The sequence below is a fragment of the Poecilia formosa genome, unplaced genomic scaffold (assembly GCF_000485575.1).
Source record: "Poecilia formosa unplaced genomic scaffold, Poecilia_formosa-5.1.2 Scaffold48, whole genome shotgun sequence".
NCBI classification, from domain to species: Eukaryota; Metazoa; Chordata; class Actinopteri; order Cyprinodontiformes; family Poeciliidae; genus Poecilia; species Poecilia formosa.
Window position 1 is genome coordinate 2,816,645 of NW_006799987.1, and position 23,729 is coordinate 2,840,373.

Consider the following 23,729-nt stretch of genomic DNA (forward strand, 5'->3'; position numbering starts at 1 on the left):
GTTTGGTTGTGTTGGTGTTTGTGTTGGTGTTGGGTTGTGGTTCGAGGGGGGGGGGGGCTGCCCTTACTGATGGACGACCGTTTTCTCTGATCAATCGTCCCACGAGAACCCGACCCCGGCCCGATCTCCCCCCTCATCCCCGTCACCATGACAACGGACCGCCCTCTGATTGACGACGCCGAGCAGAGCCTCCTCTGGGCGTCCGGCCCCTCCCCTCCCATTTATCCCTCCTCTTCCTCCTCTTCCTCCTCCATTCTCTCTCTTCCCCTTCAGCATCGTTTCTGTTTTGTTTCTAAGTTTTACTGCAGCTGCTCTGTCACTTCCTCCATTGCACCATTTAAAGTTAACGCTGCTGTCTGTCGCAGACATCAGCACTGAAGAGTGTTGATGCAAAACAATCCTCCACCGTTATTACCACCTCTGGGGTGAAAACCTGCAGAAATCCTTTATTATTGTCAGAATTATAATTTGTACAAATCTGCTCCCACCAACACTTAGTGCTGAATTAGATTTAATTTCTGTGTTGAAGCCCACAGACAGAAGCTGTTACAAGTAAATAATATTCTGCTAATGTTGATAAAATCACAGTTTCACAATTGCAGTGGGTTTTAATATAACATTGTAAAACAATCTAAGAAGCAAAAAGGGAAAAACAATTTGCAGCCATGAGAATCAATAAAATCCCTCCAGGATAATAAAAACATAAAAGCTTCGAGGATCTTAAAGTGGAAATGGTTTCGGTCCCTTGAGTGTTTAGAAGAACTGGGAGAAGATGAACACATGAATTATAACAGGATGAATCAGAACAACCAGGGGCAACCGGAGAGCATCCAGAGTTTTCCTTATCCGGGTTTCCTCAGCAGCAGCAGCATCGTGTCGGTCCAAACGGCTGCAGAAACGCTGCGATCAGCTGCACTTCGCTGGGAGACGCACAGAAAAACGGAGAATCCAACAAAATGTCGCCTCAGTTTCATCTGCTGCGTTTTCTGGATCCTCTCATGGTTTTGCACTGATTTATATACAAAACAAAAGGGATTCATGTCTTATGGCACCGCAAGAACACAGAATATTGACAAGTATTTTAGTCTGGGTTAGTGAAAATGTCTTATTTCATTTAATTAAGACAAAACTAATTTACAAGTAAGTTTTCAGCAAGATTTTATGTCAATAATTCCTTAATATTAATTTTTTTAAGTACTAGTTCCACCAACACATTATTTCACTTATAACAAAACATTTTCACAACTTATAAGAGAAATAATCTGACAGTGGAATTACTGTTTTTATCAATATTAAGGAAGCTCTCTTGAATAAACTTTATTCAAGTTTACTGAGATATTTGAAAAAAACTTGGCAGATATTTGATTTTGTGTTTTGTAGTGTTTTTATGAAGCCGTTTTATTGCCATTGTCATCCCTAAAACCACATTAGATTAGGAAGAGCAAATTTACACCAAAAACCAGACATTTCCTAAAAGAAAAACAAGGAAATTCAAAAATTAGATAGAAGAAATCTGAAATGTTTAGCTTAATCTAGGACAAAAAAAAAAAGAAATCGAAATTCTGAAATGTCGAAATATTGCTGGAAAATATCCAAAATATTCAGATTAATCTCAATTTTTTTTATTTTATTTTTTATTTTGAAAAATTTTGGAAATTTCTTGGTTTGAAAAGTCAAAAACTTGCCTAAAAACTGGAATCTTTTGTTTGGTCTCATAAACTTTCCTGAAAACACAGAAACACTTCTGATTTTGAAAAGTAAAAAAACTGGCAGAAAATATCAGAAATCTTGATCTTAATCTCAGAAATCTTCTAGAAAAACAAATAAATTTTAGAGTTTTGAGTTTGAAAATTTAGCTTAAAAATTCTGAAGTGTTCAGATTCATTTCAGAAACTGTTGAAACATCTTGGAGTTTTTTGAGTTTAAAAAATTTGCTTGAAAAAATCAGGAATGTTGAGTTTAATCCCAGAATTATTCTAGAAAAAAATGAAAATTTCTAAACTCAATAAGTGAAAAGATTACAACTTTCCAAACTCTGAATTTTCTAATTTCTGAGTTAGAAAAGTGAATTTCCGTCATTTCTCTAGAAAATCCATGTCTGTGTTTGGAAATCTCCTCTAAGTTCCTCTTGAACGTTTTTGTCTGAAATCTGTTCTTGTTTTTCCAGGTGAGCTCGTTGCGCCGCTCTTGGATCCCATCTTCCTCTTCCTCCTCTTCCTCTCGCGGCTCCGCCATGTTTCCCTTCGCCTGCCCTTCCTCCTTCCTCCTCCTCTTCCTCGCTGTCCTGCTCCCTGCCTGCCAGCCGGAGTCGCAGCGCGTCGACCCGAGCATCGAGCCCGACCCGCGGACGGCGCTGCCCTCGTCGGCCGCCGCCTCGCCGGCGCCGTCGCTGCCGTACGGGAACAGCTCCACCTCTGGCGGTCCGGATAAGTGCAACAAGCCGACGGTTTGCACCGAGGGCATCCTGCTGCCGGTGTGGAAGCCCGAGCAGCCGGGCCTCGGGTACCAAGTGGCCCGCGCCGTCGTCTACTTCGTCTCCCTGATGTACATGTTCCTGGGAGTGTCCATCATCGCTGACCGCTTCATGGCGTCCATCGAGGTCATCACCTCTCAGGTGAGCAGAACCGGGAGGGAAACAGAACCAGGAGCTTTAAACCAGCTCAGGTCGTTCAAATTTAACTTTGTGCAGAAAGTTTTGTTCTGAATCTAACCTTTATCGACAACTTTTCAGGCTGCTGAAGGTTTTTGTTTGGATTTCTGATGAGCTTTAAGTAATTTCACGTCAGAAATCGAAGGAGGCTTAGACAGCGTTCACACAGATTGTTTAGATCTGTTGGTCCCCATGTGACCCGATGTTTTTTTGGCCAGTGTACATATAAAAAACAAGCTCAGAAACTTTAGATCCATTTTAGACAGTCTAGAAAAAACAAGACAATTTCTGAATTTTAAAAATCGAAAATTTGCTAGAAACAAACCCTCAAAACTCAGAAATTTCTGGAAAACAACTTGGAAATTTCTGAGCTTCAAAAGTAAAGTACAAAAAAATCTACTATATAGTTGGAAATAATTAGTTTATGTTTGTAAAGTGCGTCCTCTATATGCTGAAGTTTGGCACAGATTTCCAAAGAAACCTGAAATGAATTTAAAATCCTCAGGCAGTCATCCTGCTGGTCCTGATACGGAAAATAAAACCTGAAACTGAAATGTGGCCGATGTGATGAAGGTGTTAGTGGAGCTTTAAGAGCTGTATAAGTAAAAACCTTCAGATCTGCAGGTTTCTGCATCTATTTTTAAATTTAAAATTATGTCACACCTTCAGATAAACCAGCCTCTAATTGTTCATCTGATCTGGATTACCAGGTTCTGATTCTGGACATGCAGAACAGCAGATGAATGTTCCTTCATTATGAGAGCTGGATATCAGAAAATGGGGATATTTTACAGTAAAATGTTCTTTTCTATGTTTTAACGCTCAGTTTGGGCCAGGCCTGCTGGACTCTGAATCTGTTGCAGCGTCTCGCCCAGTTCAGCCCGTCTGAGCTCGTAGATACGGTGGAACAAATTGAAGTGGGATTGGCCGTCATGGAAATGTGAGATAAGTTGGAGGCGGAGAGGAAGAGACGGTATCAGAACGGGCGTCTGAGAGTTGAATGAGGACGGCTGATTGTCCATCAGACTCTGGGTCAGAGTGAATTAAAGTCCGGTCACATTTCCAGCCGCCTCAGATGGGAATCGGCTCGTCTCTTTGGTTCACGTGTTGTTGTTCCTGCCGACATCACAGGGATTTATGAAGGTCATTAGATGCAAATGATGATAAATAAACCAGAAACTGAGGAATTCAAATGACAGCAGGAGTCATTTTATAGACTTTTGTCAGATACGTTCTAGTAAATGTTTATAATTTCTGACTTTAATTAAGGTGATTAAAGATGATTAACACCGATTGAAAGCCGACTCGTTCTTCTGAAACTTTAACAGTGTCTCTGGTGGATTTTTGGTTAGAACATGTTTGTTTTTCATTCAGTGGAAGAAAATCCAGAACTTTAGTTGCGCTCTGCCCCGCTCCTCAGGTGTGTTCAGGTGACCAGTGTGTGTGCTTTGCAGGAGAAGGAGGTGACCATCACCATGCCGAACGGCGAAACGTCTTTGGCGACAGTTCGCATCTGGAACGAAACCGTCTCCAACCTGACGCTCATGGCTCTGGGCTCCAGCGCTCCGGAGATCCTGCTGTCGGTGATCGAGGTAAACGCCGTCACGCCTCAGCGTCGCGTCCATCCCGGCTCGGCTCTCACAGCTTCCGCTCCTTTGCAGGTGTGCGGTCACAACTTCGAGGCCGGCCAGCTGGGACCGGGGACCATCGTCGGCAGCGCCGCCTTCAACATGTTCGTGATCATCGGGATCTGCGTGTGGGTCATCCCCAACGGCCAGTCACGCAAAATCAAACACCTGCGGGTGTTCTTCATCACCGCCTTCTGGAGCATCTTCGCCTACATCTGGCTCTACCTCATCCTGGCCGTCATGTCGCCGAGCGTCGTGGAGGTGAGGCCGCCTGTCTCGCCAAGCTGTGGTGCTAATCCCTCCATCAGCAGGATTAGCCTCAGCCCCCAAAACCAGAAAGCACTGTCACGATTGGTAAAACTCCAGAAATACAAAATCTCACCAAGTACTTCTGACTACTCTTTAATACAAATATCTCAGTAGACTTGAAGCAAGTCAAAACTAATTGATAAGTAACTTTTAAGCAAAATATAAGAGCTTCTTCTAAGTCAATAATTTCTTAATTTTGGTGAAAAATTTCTTGTCCCACTGGCAGATGAATCCACTTTTATCAAGACATTTTCCCATATTATTGCAAACCTCTGGTCACCATTGAATACAGCTCACACAATCTTAAAACGGCAGGGTCATGTAAAACATCATGTTGTAATGTTATTTCCTCATCAAAAACAAACCTGGAGCGTTGCCTTGAATCTTTCATGCATGTTTGATTAATCCTTTAATCTCCATGGTAACCAACCAGATGGACCTAGCCCCGCCTTCGAGGCACAGCTCCTCCCCCATTCAGCTCCTTCAGACTAGCCAGCACCAATTAGCAAACACCTAAGGAGCTACTTCTAAGTGAAACTCTGGTAAAAACAAAGGGTTAATAGAGGAGCCATGTTGGATGACTTCCTGGAGGCGGAGCTTCGGAAAGAGCAGGAGCTTCTTAAAGAGACAGAGACCAAATTTCAAGGCATTAAATCACAAATATAAATTTCTTTTAAGTCATATTTAACAGATGTAGAACATTATTTCTTGATTGTGCTATAAAATGGAACTTTGTGCCTGGAAAACATGTAATAATGCCAGTTTAATCAGGTCTTCAGGTTTTGTTCTGCACCAAAGCTCTGTGAAACAGAACCCGGCTCCTTCCTTAGTGCTGGACATTCCCAGCCTATTTATCCTTTCTGGTTCTCCCACCGGTCCCTCCATGACCCTGCAGGGGTCACCAGGTCAACGGGTTCATGGATCTTTGTCCCTAAATCTCTGGCCGTTGTGTTTCAGGTCTGGGAAGCTCTGGTGACGCTGCTCTTCTTCCCCATCTGTGTCCTCCTGGCTTGGATCGCCGATCGCCGTCTGCTCTTCTACAAATACATGGGCAAGCGTTACCGTGCCGACAAGCGCCACGGCATCGTCGTGGAAACCGAGGGGGACCTGACCCCCACCAAAGGCGGCATGGAGATGATCATTGACGGCAAGCTGCCACAGGGAAGCGCCGTGGTTCCTGCTGAGAACGGAGCGGATGGAGCAGCGGGCGCCACGGCAAACAACATCGGCGCCGCGGCAGTCGCCAGGGGCAACCTGCCCAACTCCAACAGCGCCACAGTGAACATGGAGAGCGGCAGGGAGCTGGACGAGAGCCGCAAGGAGGTGAGACACAGAAAAACGAGTTAAACTGAGGAGAAGGAAGGAAGTTTAAATCAAAGGGTTCATTCAGTCCGTTTTAGTCCAACTCAAGCTAACTCTGCTCCGCCTACAAACCTCGGGCCGGGTTTGGTTAAAATGAACTCTGGTGCAGTTTAAATGCGAACGTCAAGTGGATCGGAGGCCGCTCCAAAAGCAGGAAGTGGATTACAGCACAGGGCATTGTGGGTAAATACAACCAAAACATGCACTTTAGCCTAGCGTCAACGGCAGACATGACTCTTAGACTTTTGCCAACAACAAAGAGAAATCCTCCAGTTGCTAAAATCTGACGCCTCCATCTTGTTTCCATCTGGTGAAGAAGGAAGTTGCTCTCAGTGTCTTCAGGGGTTTTTGTGTCGTTTCCTTCAGTGGTTCTTGGTGCAGCGCCCCCACAGGCCAGGAGGGGAACAGGTTGGTTTGACTCAGAGCAGAGAGAGAGAGGAATGACCTGACAGTCCGAAAGTTCTGGTTCTACTGGAACCAGAACTTCCTCCAGCTGCTGTGGTTCTCTCTCTCTGCTCTGAGTCAAACCAACCTGTTCCCCTCCTGGCCTGTGGGGGCGCTGCACCAAGAACTACTGAAGGAAATGACATAAAAACCTCTGAAGACACTGAGAGCAACTTCCTTCTTCACCAGATGGAAACAAGATGGAGGCGTCAGATTTTAGCGGTTGGAGGATTTCTCTTTAGGCTAAAGACCAGGAGCCATTTCTGCTGCTAGCGCTTGTTTGCATGTTAGCTTTGGTTGTATTTACCCAGAATGCCCTGCGCTGTAGTCCACTTCCTGCTTCTGGAGCGTTGTCTGGTCCTCCTGACGTTCATATATGCATCTAAACGGAACTGGAGTTCACTTCAACTGAACCGACACCAGAGTTAGCTTAGCATTCACACCTCACCAACCGAACCGGACTTTCTAAACAAACTGACTGGAGTTGGATTAAACCGGATTGAACTGGGCTGGAGTGAACGAGCCCTGAGAAATGCTCCAGTGGAACCGAGCGAACCAGGAAGTGACAGGAACCAGAACCCTGAACCCGGTTTGTCTTCGGCAGGTGATTCGCATCCTGAAGGAGCTGAAGCAGAAATATCCCGACAAAGAGCTGGACCAGCTGGTGGAGCTGGCCAATTACTACGCGCTGCTGCACCAGCAGAAGAGCCGCGCCTTCTACCGCATACAGGTAAGCTCCGCCCACCTGCCTCACCGCAAACCGCACCCTGAACCGCAAAGTGCTGCCCTAAACGCCGGGTTTGTTCGCCTCGTCTCTGTCAGGCGACCCGGATGATGATCGGAGCCGGAAACGTCCTGAAGAGGCACGTGGCCGACAACGCGCGGCGCGCGGTGGTGACCGACGAAGAGGAGGCCGAGGAAGACGACCTGGCCGTCTGCAGCCACATCTCCTTCGAGACGGCCCACAGTCAGTGCATGGAGAACTGCGGCGTTCTCACGCTGGCCGTGGTCTGCCAAGGTAGGAACGGCACCGGGAAGATAAAACCTTCACTTCCTCAACAGTTCAGGGTTAATTATGACAGGTAAGAGGAATAAATCTCCTCTGTTTACAAGAATAGAATAAAATATCCTTCATTATCCCTTCAGGTGGAAAATTGACATTTCAGTCCAGCCTAAACAAAGACAAAACAAAAAGACAAACAACATTAGACATGAATAGACGATGCCTGAGGTCAGCCATCTTGGGAGGCGCTGGCGTTTCATTGGATGGGAGAAAATAATAACAACATGAGGAATAAAGTCACGATAATATGAGAATAAAGATAAAATATTACCAGAGGAGAGTTAGAGCTTTAGGAGAAACGCTGTGTGATAAAAAGTTTCAAAGTTCGGCCACTGATGAGTTAAAAGTTTAAATATTTCATCATTTGTGAATTTTAATTTTACAAGATTCTCAATATTCCTTATTTTAAATGTTAGTACTTTTTTGTATAGGAGTTCTCATAAAATTATAACTTCATTCTCGTAATATTACGACTTCAATATCACATTATTTTGACTTTATTCTGGTCATTTGACTACTTTATTCTCATATTACTATTATGACTTTATGTTCTTATTATTTTTAATTTTATGATCATACAATTTCTTTATTGTCATATTGCGAGTTTATTCTGGTGATATCAGTTTTATTCTCATAAATAAAAGTAAAAATCTTTTCATCTGGCCCTAAAACTGACAGTTTGATGAGAACTTTTGGTTTTTAATAAAATATGACTTTAGAACCTTTAGATTTCTTTATCTTGCTGCAGAATCTGATTTATGCACCACTCCTTCAGATTTAAAATGTTGTGACTTGTTAGCTTTGTGTGTCCACAGGTTTGCTGTGATTTCAGAGAGACTTTAGAAACGACCTGAAACCTGCAGATTCACCCAGAAGCAGAATAAACCGCCTGATGTGTCGATTTTTATCTGATTTTATGTTTTGGGTTATCATCAGTGGAGGAACGTTTAATGTCACATTTCTCGTCTAGCGACTCCACAGCATGATGCTTCCTCCGCCGTGTTCGTTTTCCCGGTTTTCTGACTGTTGCTGTGTTTTCGGCCTGCAGGCGGTTTGGGGGAGAACACTTTCTACGTGGATTACAGAACCGAAGACGGGTCAGCCAACGCCGGGTCCGACTACGACTACAGCGAGGGAACGCTGGTGTTCAAACCCGGAGACACTCAAAAAGAGATCAAGGCGAGTCGCAGCGCGAATAAAACATAAAAAGGTTCTACGGCCGTCTTTCAGAGGAAAAATAAGAGCACATTTCTGCCAAAATACTCAGAAATTTGGATTCATTTCAGAAATTTTCTATAGAAAACAAAGATATTTCTGAATGTCAAACATTTACTAGAAAAAAAATCATAAATGTTTGAGATTAAACTCAGAAACATTTTAGAAAAAACAAGAAAATATCTGAGTTCAAATGTTAATCATGTTAGAAAAAAATCTGAATTTTGTGATAAATCACACAAAATTTCTAGAACTGGTTTCTTTTTTTTTCATTTCTGAGTTCAAATGTCAAACATTTGCTGAAAAAAGATCAGAATTTTTTCTGGTTAATCTCTAGGAAAAAACTTTTACATTTCTGAGTTTGAAAAGTTGATTCTGCTATAAAATGATAATCCCACAAATTGTCTAGAAAAGACAAGGAAATTTATGAGTTTGAAAAACCAAAAACTTTCTAGAAAAAAAATTAATAATTTTGAGATTCATCTCACAACACTTCTAGGAATTTTTTTTTTAATTTTTGAGTTTGAAAAGTTGAAAAATTACAAGAAAAACTCAAACATTTTGAGGATAATCCCACAAAATGTATTGAAAAGACAAGAACATTTTAGTTTCAAAAGTTGATCATTTTCCAATTTTGAAACTTAGAACATTTCTAAGTTTCTAAGAAATTTCAAAGTTAGAAACTTCCCAGTTCTTTTCTGGACGTTTTCTAAGATTAATCTCAAAATTTGAGTTTTTCTTGCAAATTTTTGACATTTAAACTCAGAAATGTCCTCTCTCTTTTTCTAGAAAATTTCTGATGCTTTGGGCAGAAATGTCTTTGTTTTTTAACAACACGCTGCAGTAAGATCTGACTCTCTGGTTGGCTCATTCTGGTTTGGCTCCAGAGCTGCAGATATGAATCACAAGTAGAGACATTTAATCATCATCTTCTCATTTTGACAAATACAAAGGTTTGTGTTTGTCTTATGCTAAAACAATCAAATTAACCCAGTTAAAGTTTGAAATACATAATTCATTTTTTCAATATGTTAATCTAAATTTGGAGCATTGAGGTGAAAGTTTGGATATTCAAACATTCAAAAAAGTTCAGAATAATTTAAAAACTTGAAGGATTAAAACAGCAAACTAAGAGTTATTTTCTATCAAAATAAAACAAAATTAGCTCATTTATAGCACTGAAAAGTTTTATTGGATTAATTATTGAAATAATAACTGATTAATTGTTAACTGGAGTATACAGACTCAAAAACATATTCAGAGCAATAATTAAGCCAAAACTGTAAAAAATAAATAAATTTCACATCAGTTCAAAAGTCCAATAGATTCAAAACATGAAAACAGAGAATATCATCTCTAAGTTCAGTGTGTTTTAATTAATTTAACAAACTATAATTAGCTCCAGTTAGTTACCGTTTCTCCACATTAATTACCGTTATTTATTTATTTCAATTAATGAAAAATGTTTTCTCCGTTCCAGTTTTTGTTAGTTTTATTTATAACTTTGTTTTGCGTCTCGTTTTGCTGCTGAACCTCTCAGCCACTTTTCCACATGAGAAGCTGAAATGTTGCTGCAGCAGCAGGTTGCATGTGGAATAAACTCAAACCGAGGCTCTGCAGCGGTGCAGGATGTGGCTTTACATCATGGAGGCGCGCAGACAGAAAATCCTGCAGGCTGGATGCAACATCCAAGATGATCAAAGCGAGAGGAAAGAGGGACTGATTGATGATGCGAGTCGCAGCGGGCGAGGCGAGGAGCCGCAGCAGGAGCAGAGAGCAACACAACGCACACACCAACATCTCGGTTCTTATCCAACATTACTTTAAAGCTAAAGTTACACAACAGTATCACGTTTTCTACTTTTCAAACTTCTGAGGTTTTCTAAAAAAAAATTCAAAATTTCTTTTTGTTCTAGCAAATTTTTAACTCAGAAATTTGCATGTTTTTTTCTGAGATTGATGTCAAAATTTCAGTTTTTCCAACAAATCTTTGACGACTCAATCTTATGAATTCCCTTGTTTTTACAAGAAAATTTCTGACAATCATCTCAATTTTTTTTTTTTCCTAGCAAATTTTCAACATCTAAGCAAACATTTTGAGGTTTATCACATAATTTTTCTAGAAAGTTTTGGAGTTTCAGAAGTGAAATATCCCCAACTTTCCAAACAAAGAAATTTCCAAGTTTTTTCTAGAACATTTCTGAGATTACAATCAAAATTTTGATTTTTGTTGTAGCAAATTTTCAACTTTTCTATCCATTTTTATTGATTAATCAATCTCTGAAATTTCCACATTTTTCCTAGAAAATTTCTGAAATGAAAGTTTAAAAATTTTTTTGCAAATTTTTGACTTCAAATTTCTAATTTTTTTTCTAGATAATTTCTGTAATTAATCTCAATATTCCAGAAGCTTTTATCTACTCAACTTTCTCAGAGAAAGTTTGTCAGCTTGTTGAGGGTTTGGTGAAAAATCCAGGTAAATTTAACCAACAAATATTTGAGTCAAATTTTCTTAAATCAACCTGTCGTGAGACTTTGTTGACTGGGAAATGAAAGTTTTCAGTTAGGAGTTAAATAATCCTGCCTCTGTGCGTCTGCAGGTCGGCATCATCGACGACGACATTTTCGAGGAAGACGAGCACTTCTTCGTCCGCCTGCTCAACCTGAGAATCGGCGACGCCGAGGGGATGTTCGAAAGCGACGAGGCGGGCAGCATGCCCAAAGCCCGGCTGGTCGAGCCCCTGGTCGCCACGGTGACCATCCTGGACGACGACCACGCCGGCATCTTCACGTTCAGCGAGCGCCTGGTGCGCGTGAGCGAGAGCGTGGGCACCATGGAGGTGACGGTGGTGCGAAACTCGGGCGCCAGAGGCACCGTGGTTCTGCCGTACCACACCGAGTCGGGCAGCGCCATGGCGGGGGAGGACTACGAGGAGGCGCGCGGGGAGCTGGAGTTCACCAACGACCAAACCACGTGAGGCACAGCAGCTGTTACCACGGAAACGCTCACAGAGCTACGGCGAGGGCAACTGAACAGGAAACATATTGTACCAGAATTATTAGATCAGAGTCAGAATTATGAGAAAAAAGTCAAAATGATGAGAAAATGTCAGAATTCTGAGGAAAAAGTGCAACGTCCTTCTTCACGAATTGTAAACAAAACCGCAGCAGCATGACATTTTAGCTTTTGGAGGATTTCTCTTTAGTCTTTGGCTAAAAACTACGAGCCATTTCTCCAGCTATTGTTAGGCTAGTTCGTTTGTTCTGGTTGTATTTACCCAGAATGCCCTGCGCTGTAGTCCACTTCCTGTTTCTAGAGCTGTCTCTGGTCCGTTTGATGATTATATACATTCGGACTGAACCAGAGTTCACTTCAACCAAACCCAGACCAAAGTTTGTAGGCGGACCAGAGTTTGATTAGCATTCACACCAAACCAAACAAACCGGACTTTGACTAGGCAAACGGACTGGAGTTGGATTAAAGCGAACTGAACAACTAAAATAACAACAAATATTTGTCATTTGTCACTTTAAGCTTAACTTTTCTGCGTTTTTAACCCGGTCAGTCATTGTTTTAATCAATTCCTGTCTTCTTCTGTGGTTTTTGAACCTCCGTGCCTCCGGTCCCATGTTTCTATCCTCTGTGGCTCCAGACAGCCTCTCATCCTTAATTCATCAGCGCTGACTGGAGGGAAGTCCCCGCGCCGTTAGCATGAATACTAACAGAGATTAGCGTGACTTTATGTAGCACTGTGGCTGCAGATTGATGACACAGCAGATCCTGCAGCATTTTACTCACCGGGCAAATAAAAAACCCGGTGAATTCCTCCTGAATGAATCCAATTACGGTACATCTTGGATTTTTCTTTATTTTTTGAAGTGAGATCATGGCAGTGCAGTAAAATACAAATTCATTTCAAGGCTATAAATGTTCCGTGTGCATAACTCAGTGGAAGCGAGGAGACGGTCAGTAAAAACTCCCATTTCGGTGGACTAGTTGAAGTCTGCAGTTTGCTTTCAGAACATTAAAGCTGAATGTTTTGGGAAGAGGATCCAGAAGTTTTACTCAAGTAAAAGTAAAAATACTCCTAAAATTAATTTATTTCCAAAAAGCTACTCATGTAAATGCAATAGAGTAAATGTAACTAGTTACTACCCAGCTCTGGTTATTGACTGTGTCGTTAGATTCGGCTCAGACGGGCAGCCGGCAGCCATAAGAGAAACAGGAAACGGAAACCAGTTCGTGTTTCGCTCCTGCTCGCCCCCTGCTGGTGGAAGGTGTTCACTGCCTGGTGGCGCTCTGTGTTTGTGCTCCCTGCAGTCAGACCCTACAGGTGAGGATAATCGATGATGAAGAGTATGAAAAACACGAAAACTTCTTCATCGTTCTGGAGGAGCCGCGCTGGCTGAAGAGAGGAATCTCAGGTGAGACAAAATTACTCAAATTCACAGAGTTACATTTAAAACATGAAAACTTAAATATGATTACAATTTAAGTTTTGTGGTTTACTTTAGAAACATTTGTAAGTTAAAACTAGTTAGTGAGTTAAAACACATAGTTACTTAAAACTTAGTTTTAACTACCTACATGTTAGTTAAAAATTCAGTTAGTTTTATCTAACTTAAAAATAACTTTTCATCAAATTAGGAGCTTGTTTTAAGTAAATAATTCCTTAATATTTATGATATTTCACTTACAAAAAGACATTTTTCCATATTTTCGGTGAAATAATCAGCCAGTAGAATGACTTATTCATCAATTTAGCATAATATAGGAAAAACATTTTATTATATATTAAAAATAATCTTAAGCTGGAACTAGTAGCTACTTCTTTTTATCTATATAAGTGAAATAATCTGTTAAACTGTTCATGTTTCTTATGAAGAATAACTGATGACTCTTGTGTTATTTTGTCCTCAGCTCTGCTGCTTAACCAAGGTAAGTCTGATTATTCCTCTGCTTTCAGCTGAACCTCATTAGACTGGTCAGGAAATGTGTGTTCAGCTTAATCTTCTAATTATTTTCACATTTTATTTTTACATAGAATATCAGAACGTAATGCGGATTAGATTCACTCCTCTGTCACATTCAGTCTGCAGCACAGAGACTCACATTTAATCACAGAAAACTGCAGCCATCAGAGGAGCAGCAGCAGGTTTGTCTCCGATTAGAGGAGTCGGTGGATGAATTCAGCTCTCCGCTCTCTGCCTGCATGCCAAGCGGCTCCAGTCAGATCATAATTTCTGTTTTACCTGCATAACTTCAACATTTCCTTTGAAGATTCATTTATTTTCACCAACAAGCAGCATGAATACCAGCATTGCACTGCAAAAACACAAAATCTTACCATGTATTTTTGTTTAGTTTCTAGTGTGAATGTCTTAGTGAACTTAAAATAAGACAAAACTAGCTTACAAATAACTTTACAGCAAAATATAACAGCTTGTTTAAGTCTATAATTCCTTAATATTCATTTTAAAAAGTTCCAGTTCGACTGGCAGATTATTTCACTTAAAACACGAGAAAATTAGTTGATAAAAGTGAAATAATCTGACAGTTTAAGTTGTACTTTTTTATTAAATTTAAGGAATTGTTTATTTTAAACAGACTCCTGTGTCTTACTGAAAATCCTCATTTTTAAGTTGGTTTTGTTTTATTTCAAGTGAACTAAAGTATTTACACAAGAAACTAAACAAAAGTATTTGGTAAGATTTTGAGATTTGTGTGTAAGCGTCTTCTGGTTCCAGATCTCCTGCATTGACAAATATCTGAATAAAAACGACACTTCCTGTCAAAATACATTCATTACAAAACTACGGCAACAGAGATGGGACATGTTTAAAACGGAGAGCAGCAGAAGTTTGATAGAAAAACGTCCTGCTGCAGTCAGGAACCTCAGAGCGCCTTGTCTCTGTTCTGTCCCCTGATTGGCTGCTTGGGCTGCTCGTCCAACGTGAGCTCTGATTGGTTGGCGGAGGACCAGTACCAGACTGGGCCAGGAGCTGGCAGATGGACTGGGAGTGGGTGAGCCCAGCAGAAACAGAAACAGTTGCTGCTTCCCGCTCTGCTCTGCTGCTCCTCAGATTAATTGGTTTCCTGTTTAACCCGCCTTTCCTCTGGGATTAGAGAGTTTGGTTCAGATTACCAATACAGATTATCAATTTAAATTATCAATCCAGAACACAGAGAAGGAGATAATGTGGCCAATCGGTTTGGTTCTATTGGGGAGGGATTAAAATGATTAGATTGTATTTATTAGACTCCACCTTTCATCATGAGTCCGTCCATCCATCCATCCATCCATCCATCCATCCATCCATCCATCCATCCATCCATCCATCCATCCATCCATCCATCTTTGTTCAAATAGAAACCATTTAGTTCAGTTTAGTTTCTGAACTAAACTCTAAACTGTAATGAATTAAAAAACTTCATGACTCAGTTTTTATTAAATCTGGAGATTAAAGTTTGTTTCTGTCAGATTTCATCCTCACATCCGGCTGAAGCGCTCCAGAGTTCAGACCAGCATGTGATCCGGGCTTTGAGAACAAATCTGACTTCACAGGGATTAACAAAACGCTGAAGCCTAATCTGTTATTGATCCTGGATTTAGAGGGAAGACGTGACGGCCATCTTGGAAGCTCATTGCTGCGGTTGTTTATGTGTTTTTACCCTCCTGCCCCTCAGAGGCGGCGGAGGGGCAGCTGAGCGCCGAGGAGGAGGAGGCCCGGCGGATCGCTGAGATGGGGAAGCCCATCCTGGGGGAGCACAGCCGCCTGGAGGTCGTCATCGAGGAGTCCTACGAGTTCAAGGTGCCTGTGCTGCCCTCTACTGGCCGCCTGCTTGCACTGCAACTGCAGCCTCTACAACCCAACCTGAAGTTCCCCCCTCAGTCCAGCTAAAGAAAACTTGTCTAGACTTGTTTGGAGAAAAGACGACCATCATTTTTATAGAAATATTTACTATTAGATGTTTGAGGTCATTTAAAAAAAAACTTACCATTTTATTTCTATTCTTAGTTGTTTTTTAAGAAAAACAAAAAACATGTACAAAACAGGATGAATACATTTTCTTCTGCAGGAAGTGGAAGCTAATGTTAACAAAAAAATATTTAATTTTCAACATTACAAGGAAAGTAAATGGTAAATATTTTCTAGAAAATCTCAGAAATTTAGAGAAATCTTCTAGAAAAAAACATGAAAATGTCCTTGTTGTTTTTTAATTAAATTTTTTAAATTGATGTCGCAGCACAGTCTGGGCTTCTCCCATTCACCTGGATTTTCAATCAGCAAACAGAAGGAGAAATTGTAAACGATGACTTTAATTTTCTGCTATTTTAGGATGGTAGTTTGTCGGTAGTTTGCCTGTAGTTTAGCGATGACAGCGGAGGAAGTGAACGAAGCTGTTCAGTCCTTGTTGGTCACACTTCTAAATATTGAATTAATATTTGCAGACGCTCGTCCCAGTTTATCGCTCTCTGGTTGTTTACAGTGAAGGAAATTTCCATCTAGCTTCACAGCGTCGAACTGATTCATTACATACGGTGAACGTAAACAGTTGGGTAAAATTTAAAACCTCAGGCCACGCCTCCAGGAAGCAATCGTTTCTCAACAGGCGGGATCCCAAACCATCTGGAGGAAGCAAAGTGTCAGACTAGTTGGACTGTTTGTTGTTGTTTTACCTGCGCAACAATAAAGAACATGTAGCCTATAAAAATACATATTTTACATGTTTGTTAAGGCATCATGTTATGTTAGCTGCAGTGCAACAGAGAGGAAACAACAGGGCTAAGACCCGCCTTCTTGCTCTGATTGGTTGTTTCTAATTAGTACTGGGACGAGGCAGAGGAGTTGATTTTTACACAGCTTATTTGTCGCATAATAAACCGTCATGACATAGTGACAGTTTCAACAAATATATATATAAAAAATACTTTTTATAAAGGTTTCATACTGAAACTTTAAAGGTTTATGAATCGCTGCTTCTGATTGGCAGAGCACCGTGGACAAGCTGATCAAGAAGACCAACCTGGCGCTGGTCATCGGCACTCACTCCTGGAGAGAGCAGTTTGTGGAGGCGGTCACCGTCAGCGCAGGTGATTCAACATGGCCGCCTGCGTCCAGCTGGTCCAGTCCAGCATCAGCTGCTCAGACCAGTCTGAGTCTGTGGAGTGATGAGTCTAATAAAGATGTTATTTTTGTGCAAATATCTTAGTTCATTTGATGCAAAACTAGCTTCTAAGCAACTTTTTTACCAAAATATAGGAGTTTAATTAGAGTAAATAATTCCTTAAAATGAGTGAAAAGGTACTGCTTAAACTGGCAGATTATTTCATTTATAGCATTTTTCATTTTATATGTGAAATAATTTCCCAGTGGAACCAGTACTTTTCATCAACATTAATGAATTATTTACTCTAAAAAAGCTCCCATCTCTCGCTGAAAAGTGACTTGTAAGTTTGTTTTGTCTTATTTCAGATTAACTAAGAAATTTGCTGTAAAAACTGCACTAAAAATACTTGGTAATATGTTGGTTTATTATCACTAAGCTCATGTTGCAGATGAAGTAACAGAGCACAGATATGGAGATTTGTTTGGTGGTTAACTTTGTTTTATTTAAGTCAACAACACTGCAAAAAATACAAAATCTTACCAAGCATTTATGTCTGGTTTCTAGTGCAAATATCTGAGTACGCTTAAAATAAGACAAAACTAACTTACAAGCAACATATACAAACTTGTTTTGAGTCAGTAATTCATGAATTTTGATAAAAAGCACTAAATCTTTTCGCTTATAACACAGGAGGATCTTTTTGTTTTCTATGCTTTTTAAGTTGGCTTAAGAAGGGCATCTTTTACTGATGACTCGGGTTTCAATTAAAGTCCGCCCTCTAGTGGCAGTACCAGCCACTGCAGGCAGTATTTGATCCAGTCTGGTTGGAGGTTTTGACCTTTTGGCCTCTGCTGCAGGTGATGGAGACGATGAGGAGGAAGGGCGAGAGGAGCGGCTCCCGTCCTGCTACGACTACGTCATGCACTTCCTCACCGTCTTCTGGAAGGTTCTGTTCGCCTGCGTCCCGCCCACAGAGTACTGGAACGGCTGGGCCTGCTTCATCGTGTCCATCAGCGTCATCGGCTTCCTCACCGCCATCATCGGCGACCTGGCGTCGCACTTCGGCTGCACCGTGGGGCTGCAGGACACCGTGACCGCCGTGGTGTTCGTGGCTCTGGGAACCTCCATCCCAGGTGGGTCTCAAGTTTCTCTGCTTCCTCTATGTTCATTATATCTATATAATCTATATGTATATCTATGTATATCTTCATTTTGGACCAGCTGGAGTTTTCCCTTTGCTTCTTGTTTGTAATATCTTTGCTTGAAAATGACTTTTTTCATGTTATTAGATTATTTTCAGCTCCTTCATTTTTTTGTTTTGTTTTATTTTAATGGTTTTATTTTTAGTGTCATTGTGTGGTTGTTTGTCTTTGTGGCTGTTTTTCATCTCGTCTGCTCACTTGATTTTGGAGTTTAGTGCTACTTCTGCTAATTTGTTCATGTGTTTAGTGACTTATCATTAGTTTCTGCTCAACTTTTCATGTGTCCAGCGAGTTACTGTTAGTTTCTGTACAATATATTTGTGTTTAGCAGTTTAGCTTCTGCCCATTTTTTGTGCATCTAGCGGTGTAGTATTAGCATTTATTAGCATTAATTTCTGCTTTTGATCTTCGTCTTGTGTTTAGCAGTTTACCGTTAGCATAGCTAAGATTCTAGCTTAGCCATTTAGTTGTTAGTGAAGCTAACTCTTTGGTTAGCTGTGGCCTCAACTACTGCTGACTTTAGAGCAAACATGGATTTTCCATTACAACAATGGCAGCCATTTTGAAAATATTTCTTCCCGAAAACAGAAACACAAGATCAAGAAAATATCTGTGATTTCATGGTTCTAAATATGTTTGACTTGACACCTAAGCTGTTAATTTGTTAGAAATATTGGCAAGTTTAGTACAAAAATAATTTTTTCTTGACGACCATCTTGAAAAATTGCTGCCATTTTGAATTTTTCAGCAAAGCGAACCCCTGTGATCCTCGGTGCCTGTTTGGCTCTGCTGTCCGCAGGTGAAACATTCTTGCTGGAATATTTTCTGCTCCTCTCCTTGCAGACACCTTCGCCAGCAAAGTGGCCGCTATCCAGGACCAGCATGCCGACGCGTCTGTGGGTAACGTCACCGGCAGCAACGCCGTCAACGTCTTCCTGGGGATCGGCGTGGCGTGGTCGGTGGCCGCCATCTACTGGGCCATCAAGGGGAAGCAGTTCAAGGTGGACCCGGGTTCGCTGGCCTTCTCCGTCACTCTCTTCACCATCTTCGCGTTCATCTGCATGGCGGTGCTGCTGTTCCGGCGCCGGCCCTCCATCGGCGGCGAGCTGGGCGGCCCCAGGGCGTCGCGCCTGCTCACCACCATGCTCTTCCTCGGCCTCTGGCTGCTCTACATCTTCTTCTCCAGCCTGGAGGCCTACTGCCACATCAAGGGCTTCTAGCTTCAGGAGAGAGGAGGCCGGTCTAACGCGACTCGACGACAGACACGTGTTCATATGTAAACAGATCATTGGAGGAGAAACTGAGCAGCGGGTTCACTGCTGGTCTAAAAGATGAAACATATTCCCTCCCGTCTGCAGCGACGGTTTTTACACCGAGGAGGTGGAGGAAAAGAGTCAAATGTTTACAAAACGCTAAAATCACACGTGTTTACTACAGCAGGTCCTCCACGTGCGCTGTAAATAGACCGGACGCTGAAAACGTTTCAGAGGAGGAAAAATAGTCCCAAAATGTGATTAATTAGCTGCAAAATGAGTTTAGACGTGTCTCTTTAGCGCCTAGTCTCTGTCGGAGGACGGTTTGCATGCACAAAACACAACCAACCTGTTAAAAGGGAAATACCCAGAATCCACCTGTGATTCTGAGCTGTCTGCTCAGTTAGCATGCATGCTAACGGACTCGCCCACTGCTGCAGCTGTAGAACGGCACAACAGTATTAGTTTACAGAAAATCTGTCGTTTAGAAACTCATTCCAGCCATCAACATGTTCACGTTGATGCTCGCATAGCAAAGATGCCTTAAGGGAAAAAAACACGTAAATGTGGTATTCAGGCTTCTAGCTGTACAAACCGCGCCAGCCGTCTCTAACATAGTGTTAAACTTTAGTTCTGTGCAATATTTAAAGCTGGTTCTGCTATAATGTAACACTGGATCCAGTAGAAATGACATCTGGAGAACAAGAAGCAGGAAGCACCAGATGAAATGTTATTATTGTTGTTCAGTATTTTAACTCTGAAGCTACTGAAACTACCGGCTGCTAAACAGACTGCGAGGAACAAAACCCTGAAAAAAAAACTCCTCAGATTAAAATAAAACTCTGACATTCCAGGGTTTTTATCTTCCAGGGTGAGGAAGATGCTGATAAACAGCAGGAGTCATAATGAGGTCAGGATTGTTTCAGTAGCAGCTTGAATCAATGAGAAATCAGTAAAAATCCTTTTTTATTTTGTAGCTCTTACATAAACCCTAAAATTGCTCAACACGTCAACACTGTTATGATATAACAGATTTGAATCGTTTACCCAAAATAACACTTTGTAAACTTTCTAAAAGTGATTTTGTATCTTTTCCTTGCAGGTGAAGCCAAGGTAGACTTTTTTTATATTTCCAGGCGACGTTCAGATTAGCATGAAGAGCAGATGACGTCATTTGACATGTTAGTGGATTAGGTTTTAATTTGTCTTTCACGCTCCTGGGCCGATCCAGTGGTGAAAAATATCAAAACATCGCAACATTTAACAATCTGCTGCCCTATATGGAAGGCTGAAACTGCCAAAATCAGGAAAAAATTAATTTGATAAATGCAAATAATTCATAAATGGAAAATATGTCAAAATGTTGAAAGTAGTAGCGGGACTGGATTAAAAATTTTAATTGAGTTAATTACAGGATCTGTAACTAATTAATCATGTTTTAATCTAAAACTATATTTTGCTAAATTATTGAATAAAATGACCAAATATATGACCAAAATAAAAGACTTTTTGTGTTTAAAAGAAAAATTAGATTAACTGAGTTAAAATCATTAAAGTATTAAACTGAATTTATTAATTAATCAAAATAACACTTTAAACTCACGGCTGTAATATAAATTGACTCATTCTATAAATTAGAATATTATTTATTTTTTATTCAGCACTATTTTATATTTCTCTATTTTTATATTTATTTTATATTTATCACATTATTTTACTTGTTTCTGTTTTAATGTAAAGCTCTTTAGCTCCAACTGTGTTCTCAAAATTTGCTATAGAAATAAAATTGCTTGATTATGGAACACATTATGTGGGTTAATTAAACATAGATGGATGTTTGAAAGTATTTATTTCTGTTGTGATGATTTTCTACTTACAGCTAATCAAAACATGACATTTAAAATTAGAATATTACATCAGATCAATAAAAAAAATCATGCTTAATACAGAACTGTGGGCTTAATGAAAAGTATGTTTAATACCAGCCTAAATGTTATTTTCAAAAGGTTGTTTTAATCTGACAAAATATACACTAGGATATTTTGCAATATTTTAGTGAATATTCTAATATATACATACATATGTATACTTAACACTTTAACATCAGGATTGGAAATCCAGTGGTTTAAAAAATCATCCCCCCTATTTTACCTTTTTGATTAATTAAATTGTGTGTTTTAAAAGTTTCTGTTTCTATATCATGATATTGGTGGAGGCTCTCTTAGAAATAGTAAAAAATAATTTCTTTTGTCTAAAAGAAGAAAAAAGAGGAAAAATGTAAACAAACAAGACACTTCAGGATTTAATTCATCTTCCATAGAATATTGATTATTTACCAATCCTGTTATAAATTTTTGCAGATTTTTTCTTGATTTTGGCCGGTTCGGTCTTCCATCGCCGTCTTTCTGTTGATGTAGACCTATTCTGATGAGATGATTTATTTATTTTCTTAGAGATGAGCTGCGCCGCAGAGTGAACAGAGTGCGGCCGTTTTGTGCAATACACTCCATGTTGTCCGTTCACGCCTCCTGCCGCAGTGTTTACCGTCTCTGTACATTTCTACACCCAGTCCCTGTGAAGGAGGCTCTGTATGTGTAAGTAGCATGTTTACATGACGGAACCGACAGTCTGGCTGCAGGAGAACTGAGCAGCACCGGTAGGAACCGGCTGGAGCTGGTTGGAACAGTCGGAACAGATGGAATGAACTGGTTGGAACAGCTTGGAACTGGCCGGAACCAAACCGGAGTCGGTTTGAACCGGTTGGAACTGGCCAGAATCAGTTGGAACCAGTCAAAACCGATTGGAGCTTGTTGGAACTAGTCTTAACTGACTGGAACCGGTTGGAACTGGCCAGAACCAGCTGGAACCGGTCAAAACCAGTTGTAGTTGGTCAGAACCAGTCACAACTGGTTGGAACTGGTCAAAATCGGTTTGAACCAACTGGAGCTTGTTGGAACCGGTCGGAACCGGCGCTCCAGACACGACCCAGCAGCCAGAACCAGAACTGCTCGGTGTTTCCGTGAACTTCTGTACTGTCTGTCGGCCAGTTGGGTCTTTGCTGTTCCTTAGATAGATGTGGTCACCACCGCCTCGCCCCTCCCCCACTGTGTTCTGTGTTTCCGTGTTCCTCTGGTGTTCCTCTGGACATGCATGATGAATCCGTGTGTTTGTGTGTTAGCAGCATGGTCTACCCTGAAGGAGACGTTTTATTTTTTTATTTTTCTAAGTCAGGCTCCTACATTTGCACAGAAACACTGTTTCCTCCGTTCGGCTCATCCCCCGTTTGTGAAATCTCCATGTCCGTGTTTGTGTCCCCCCTCCCCCACCCATTGCTCCTGCCCAGGTCTTGCTCTCCAGCGTGTCTCTCTGTGAACTCGTTTTATGTGATGATTAAAAAAGATTTGTCTCTGCCTGAATCTTTGTAGGGAAACTGTACGACGGCAAATAAGGGCCGTTATTGATAGAAAAAGAAGTACATTTAAAAAAATTTAGCAATTTAAAAAAAAGCTCAGAAATGTTGAGATTAACCTCAGAAATATTTGTAGAAAAAACTTGAACATTTCTGAGTTTAAAAATTTGAACACATTTGACTTTTGGAAAATGTATAAGTTTGAAAACTCAAAATTTTGGTAAATAAACAAAAGCTTTGAAATTTTGAAATTGAAAAAAACATTTCAAACTCAGAAAAAATAGCTGAGTTTGAAAAGTCAGGCTTTTAGAAGAAAAAAATCGTAGCAAAATTTGGTAGAAAAAACTGAAATTTTGAGATTAATCTCTCAAAATTTTAAGAAAAAAGTGTGGAAATTTCTGAGTTTGAAAAGTCCAAAATTTGGTAGAATTTTGAGAATAATCTCAATAATAATTTTGACTTTTCAAACTTGTATTCTCTAGAAAATATCTATTAATCTGAAAATTTCCAAGTTTTTTGGTGAAAATTCACTCCTTTTTTTTCTATTTGCAATGACCCTAATATGCCGTCTTAAAACTATGACTGAGTTATTATAATATAATGTGATAGACATATACATTTATTCAATATTCTAATAAATTAACTGAAGTTTTTTGTATGAAATGCAACAGAAAAAATTTAAGAAAAAAATCTTGTTTTTGAAAACTTGGCATGACATGTAATGTGTTACTGAAAGAAAATGAAGGTCTTTAATCAAGTGAACTTGACCTTAGTTAAATATAGTTTATTTATTTTCAATGTGTGACGAGTCTGAGTCGTTATTTATACATCAAATAATAATATGAAGTATGGATTCTTAGATAATTCCCAAAAACAGAAATAAATAAATGGCTTGATAAAGTGATGTACAGAATATTGCATTCAGAACTTTCCCAACTTATTTGGTTATACTGTAACATAAGTAAATATTTATAATTTTAAACAGTATTTATGTAATTTATCCATTTCATTTCTAATTTTATTGTTGGTTTCTTTTTTATATCATTATTTTTTCATACTGTGTTTTTTTAATTGTCGCATT

General features: G+C 40.3%; 1 protein-coding gene across 5 annotated transcripts in view; it reads left to right on the plus strand.

Moving 5' to 3' along the window:
• Positions 1 to 20,085, plus strand: part of slc8a2b (solute carrier family 8 member 2b) — a 94,740-nt gene extending 74,655 nt beyond the window's left edge. For all 5 annotated transcript variants that reach the window (XM_016671708.1, XM_016671709.1, XM_016671710.1 and 2 more), the window contains 14 exons: positions 2,168 to 2,614; positions 4,105 to 4,242; positions 4,312 to 4,539; positions 5,545 to 5,910; positions 6,998 to 7,123; positions 7,216 to 7,411; positions 8,505 to 8,635; positions 11,272 to 11,645; positions 12,993 to 13,096; positions 13,593 to 13,610; positions 15,360 to 15,484; positions 16,668 to 16,767; positions 17,642 to 17,917; positions 18,830 to 20,085. In XM_016671708.1, the coding sequence (XP_016527194.1) occupies positions 2,168 to 2,614; positions 4,105 to 4,242; positions 4,312 to 4,539; positions 5,545 to 5,910; positions 6,998 to 7,123; positions 7,216 to 7,411; positions 8,505 to 8,635; positions 11,272 to 11,645; positions 12,993 to 13,096; positions 13,593 to 13,610; positions 15,360 to 15,484; positions 16,668 to 16,767; positions 17,642 to 17,917; positions 18,830 to 19,206 (3,006 nt within the window). In that variant the 3' untranslated portion in view covers positions 19,207 to 20,085. The remainder of the gene's footprint in view (positions 1 to 2,167; positions 2,615 to 4,104; positions 4,243 to 4,311; positions 4,540 to 5,544; positions 5,911 to 6,997; positions 7,124 to 7,215; positions 7,412 to 8,504; positions 8,636 to 11,271; positions 11,646 to 12,992; positions 13,097 to 13,592; positions 13,611 to 15,359; positions 15,485 to 16,667; positions 16,768 to 17,641; positions 17,918 to 18,829) is intronic.
• Positions 20,086 to 23,729: the final 3,644 nt, after the last annotated feature.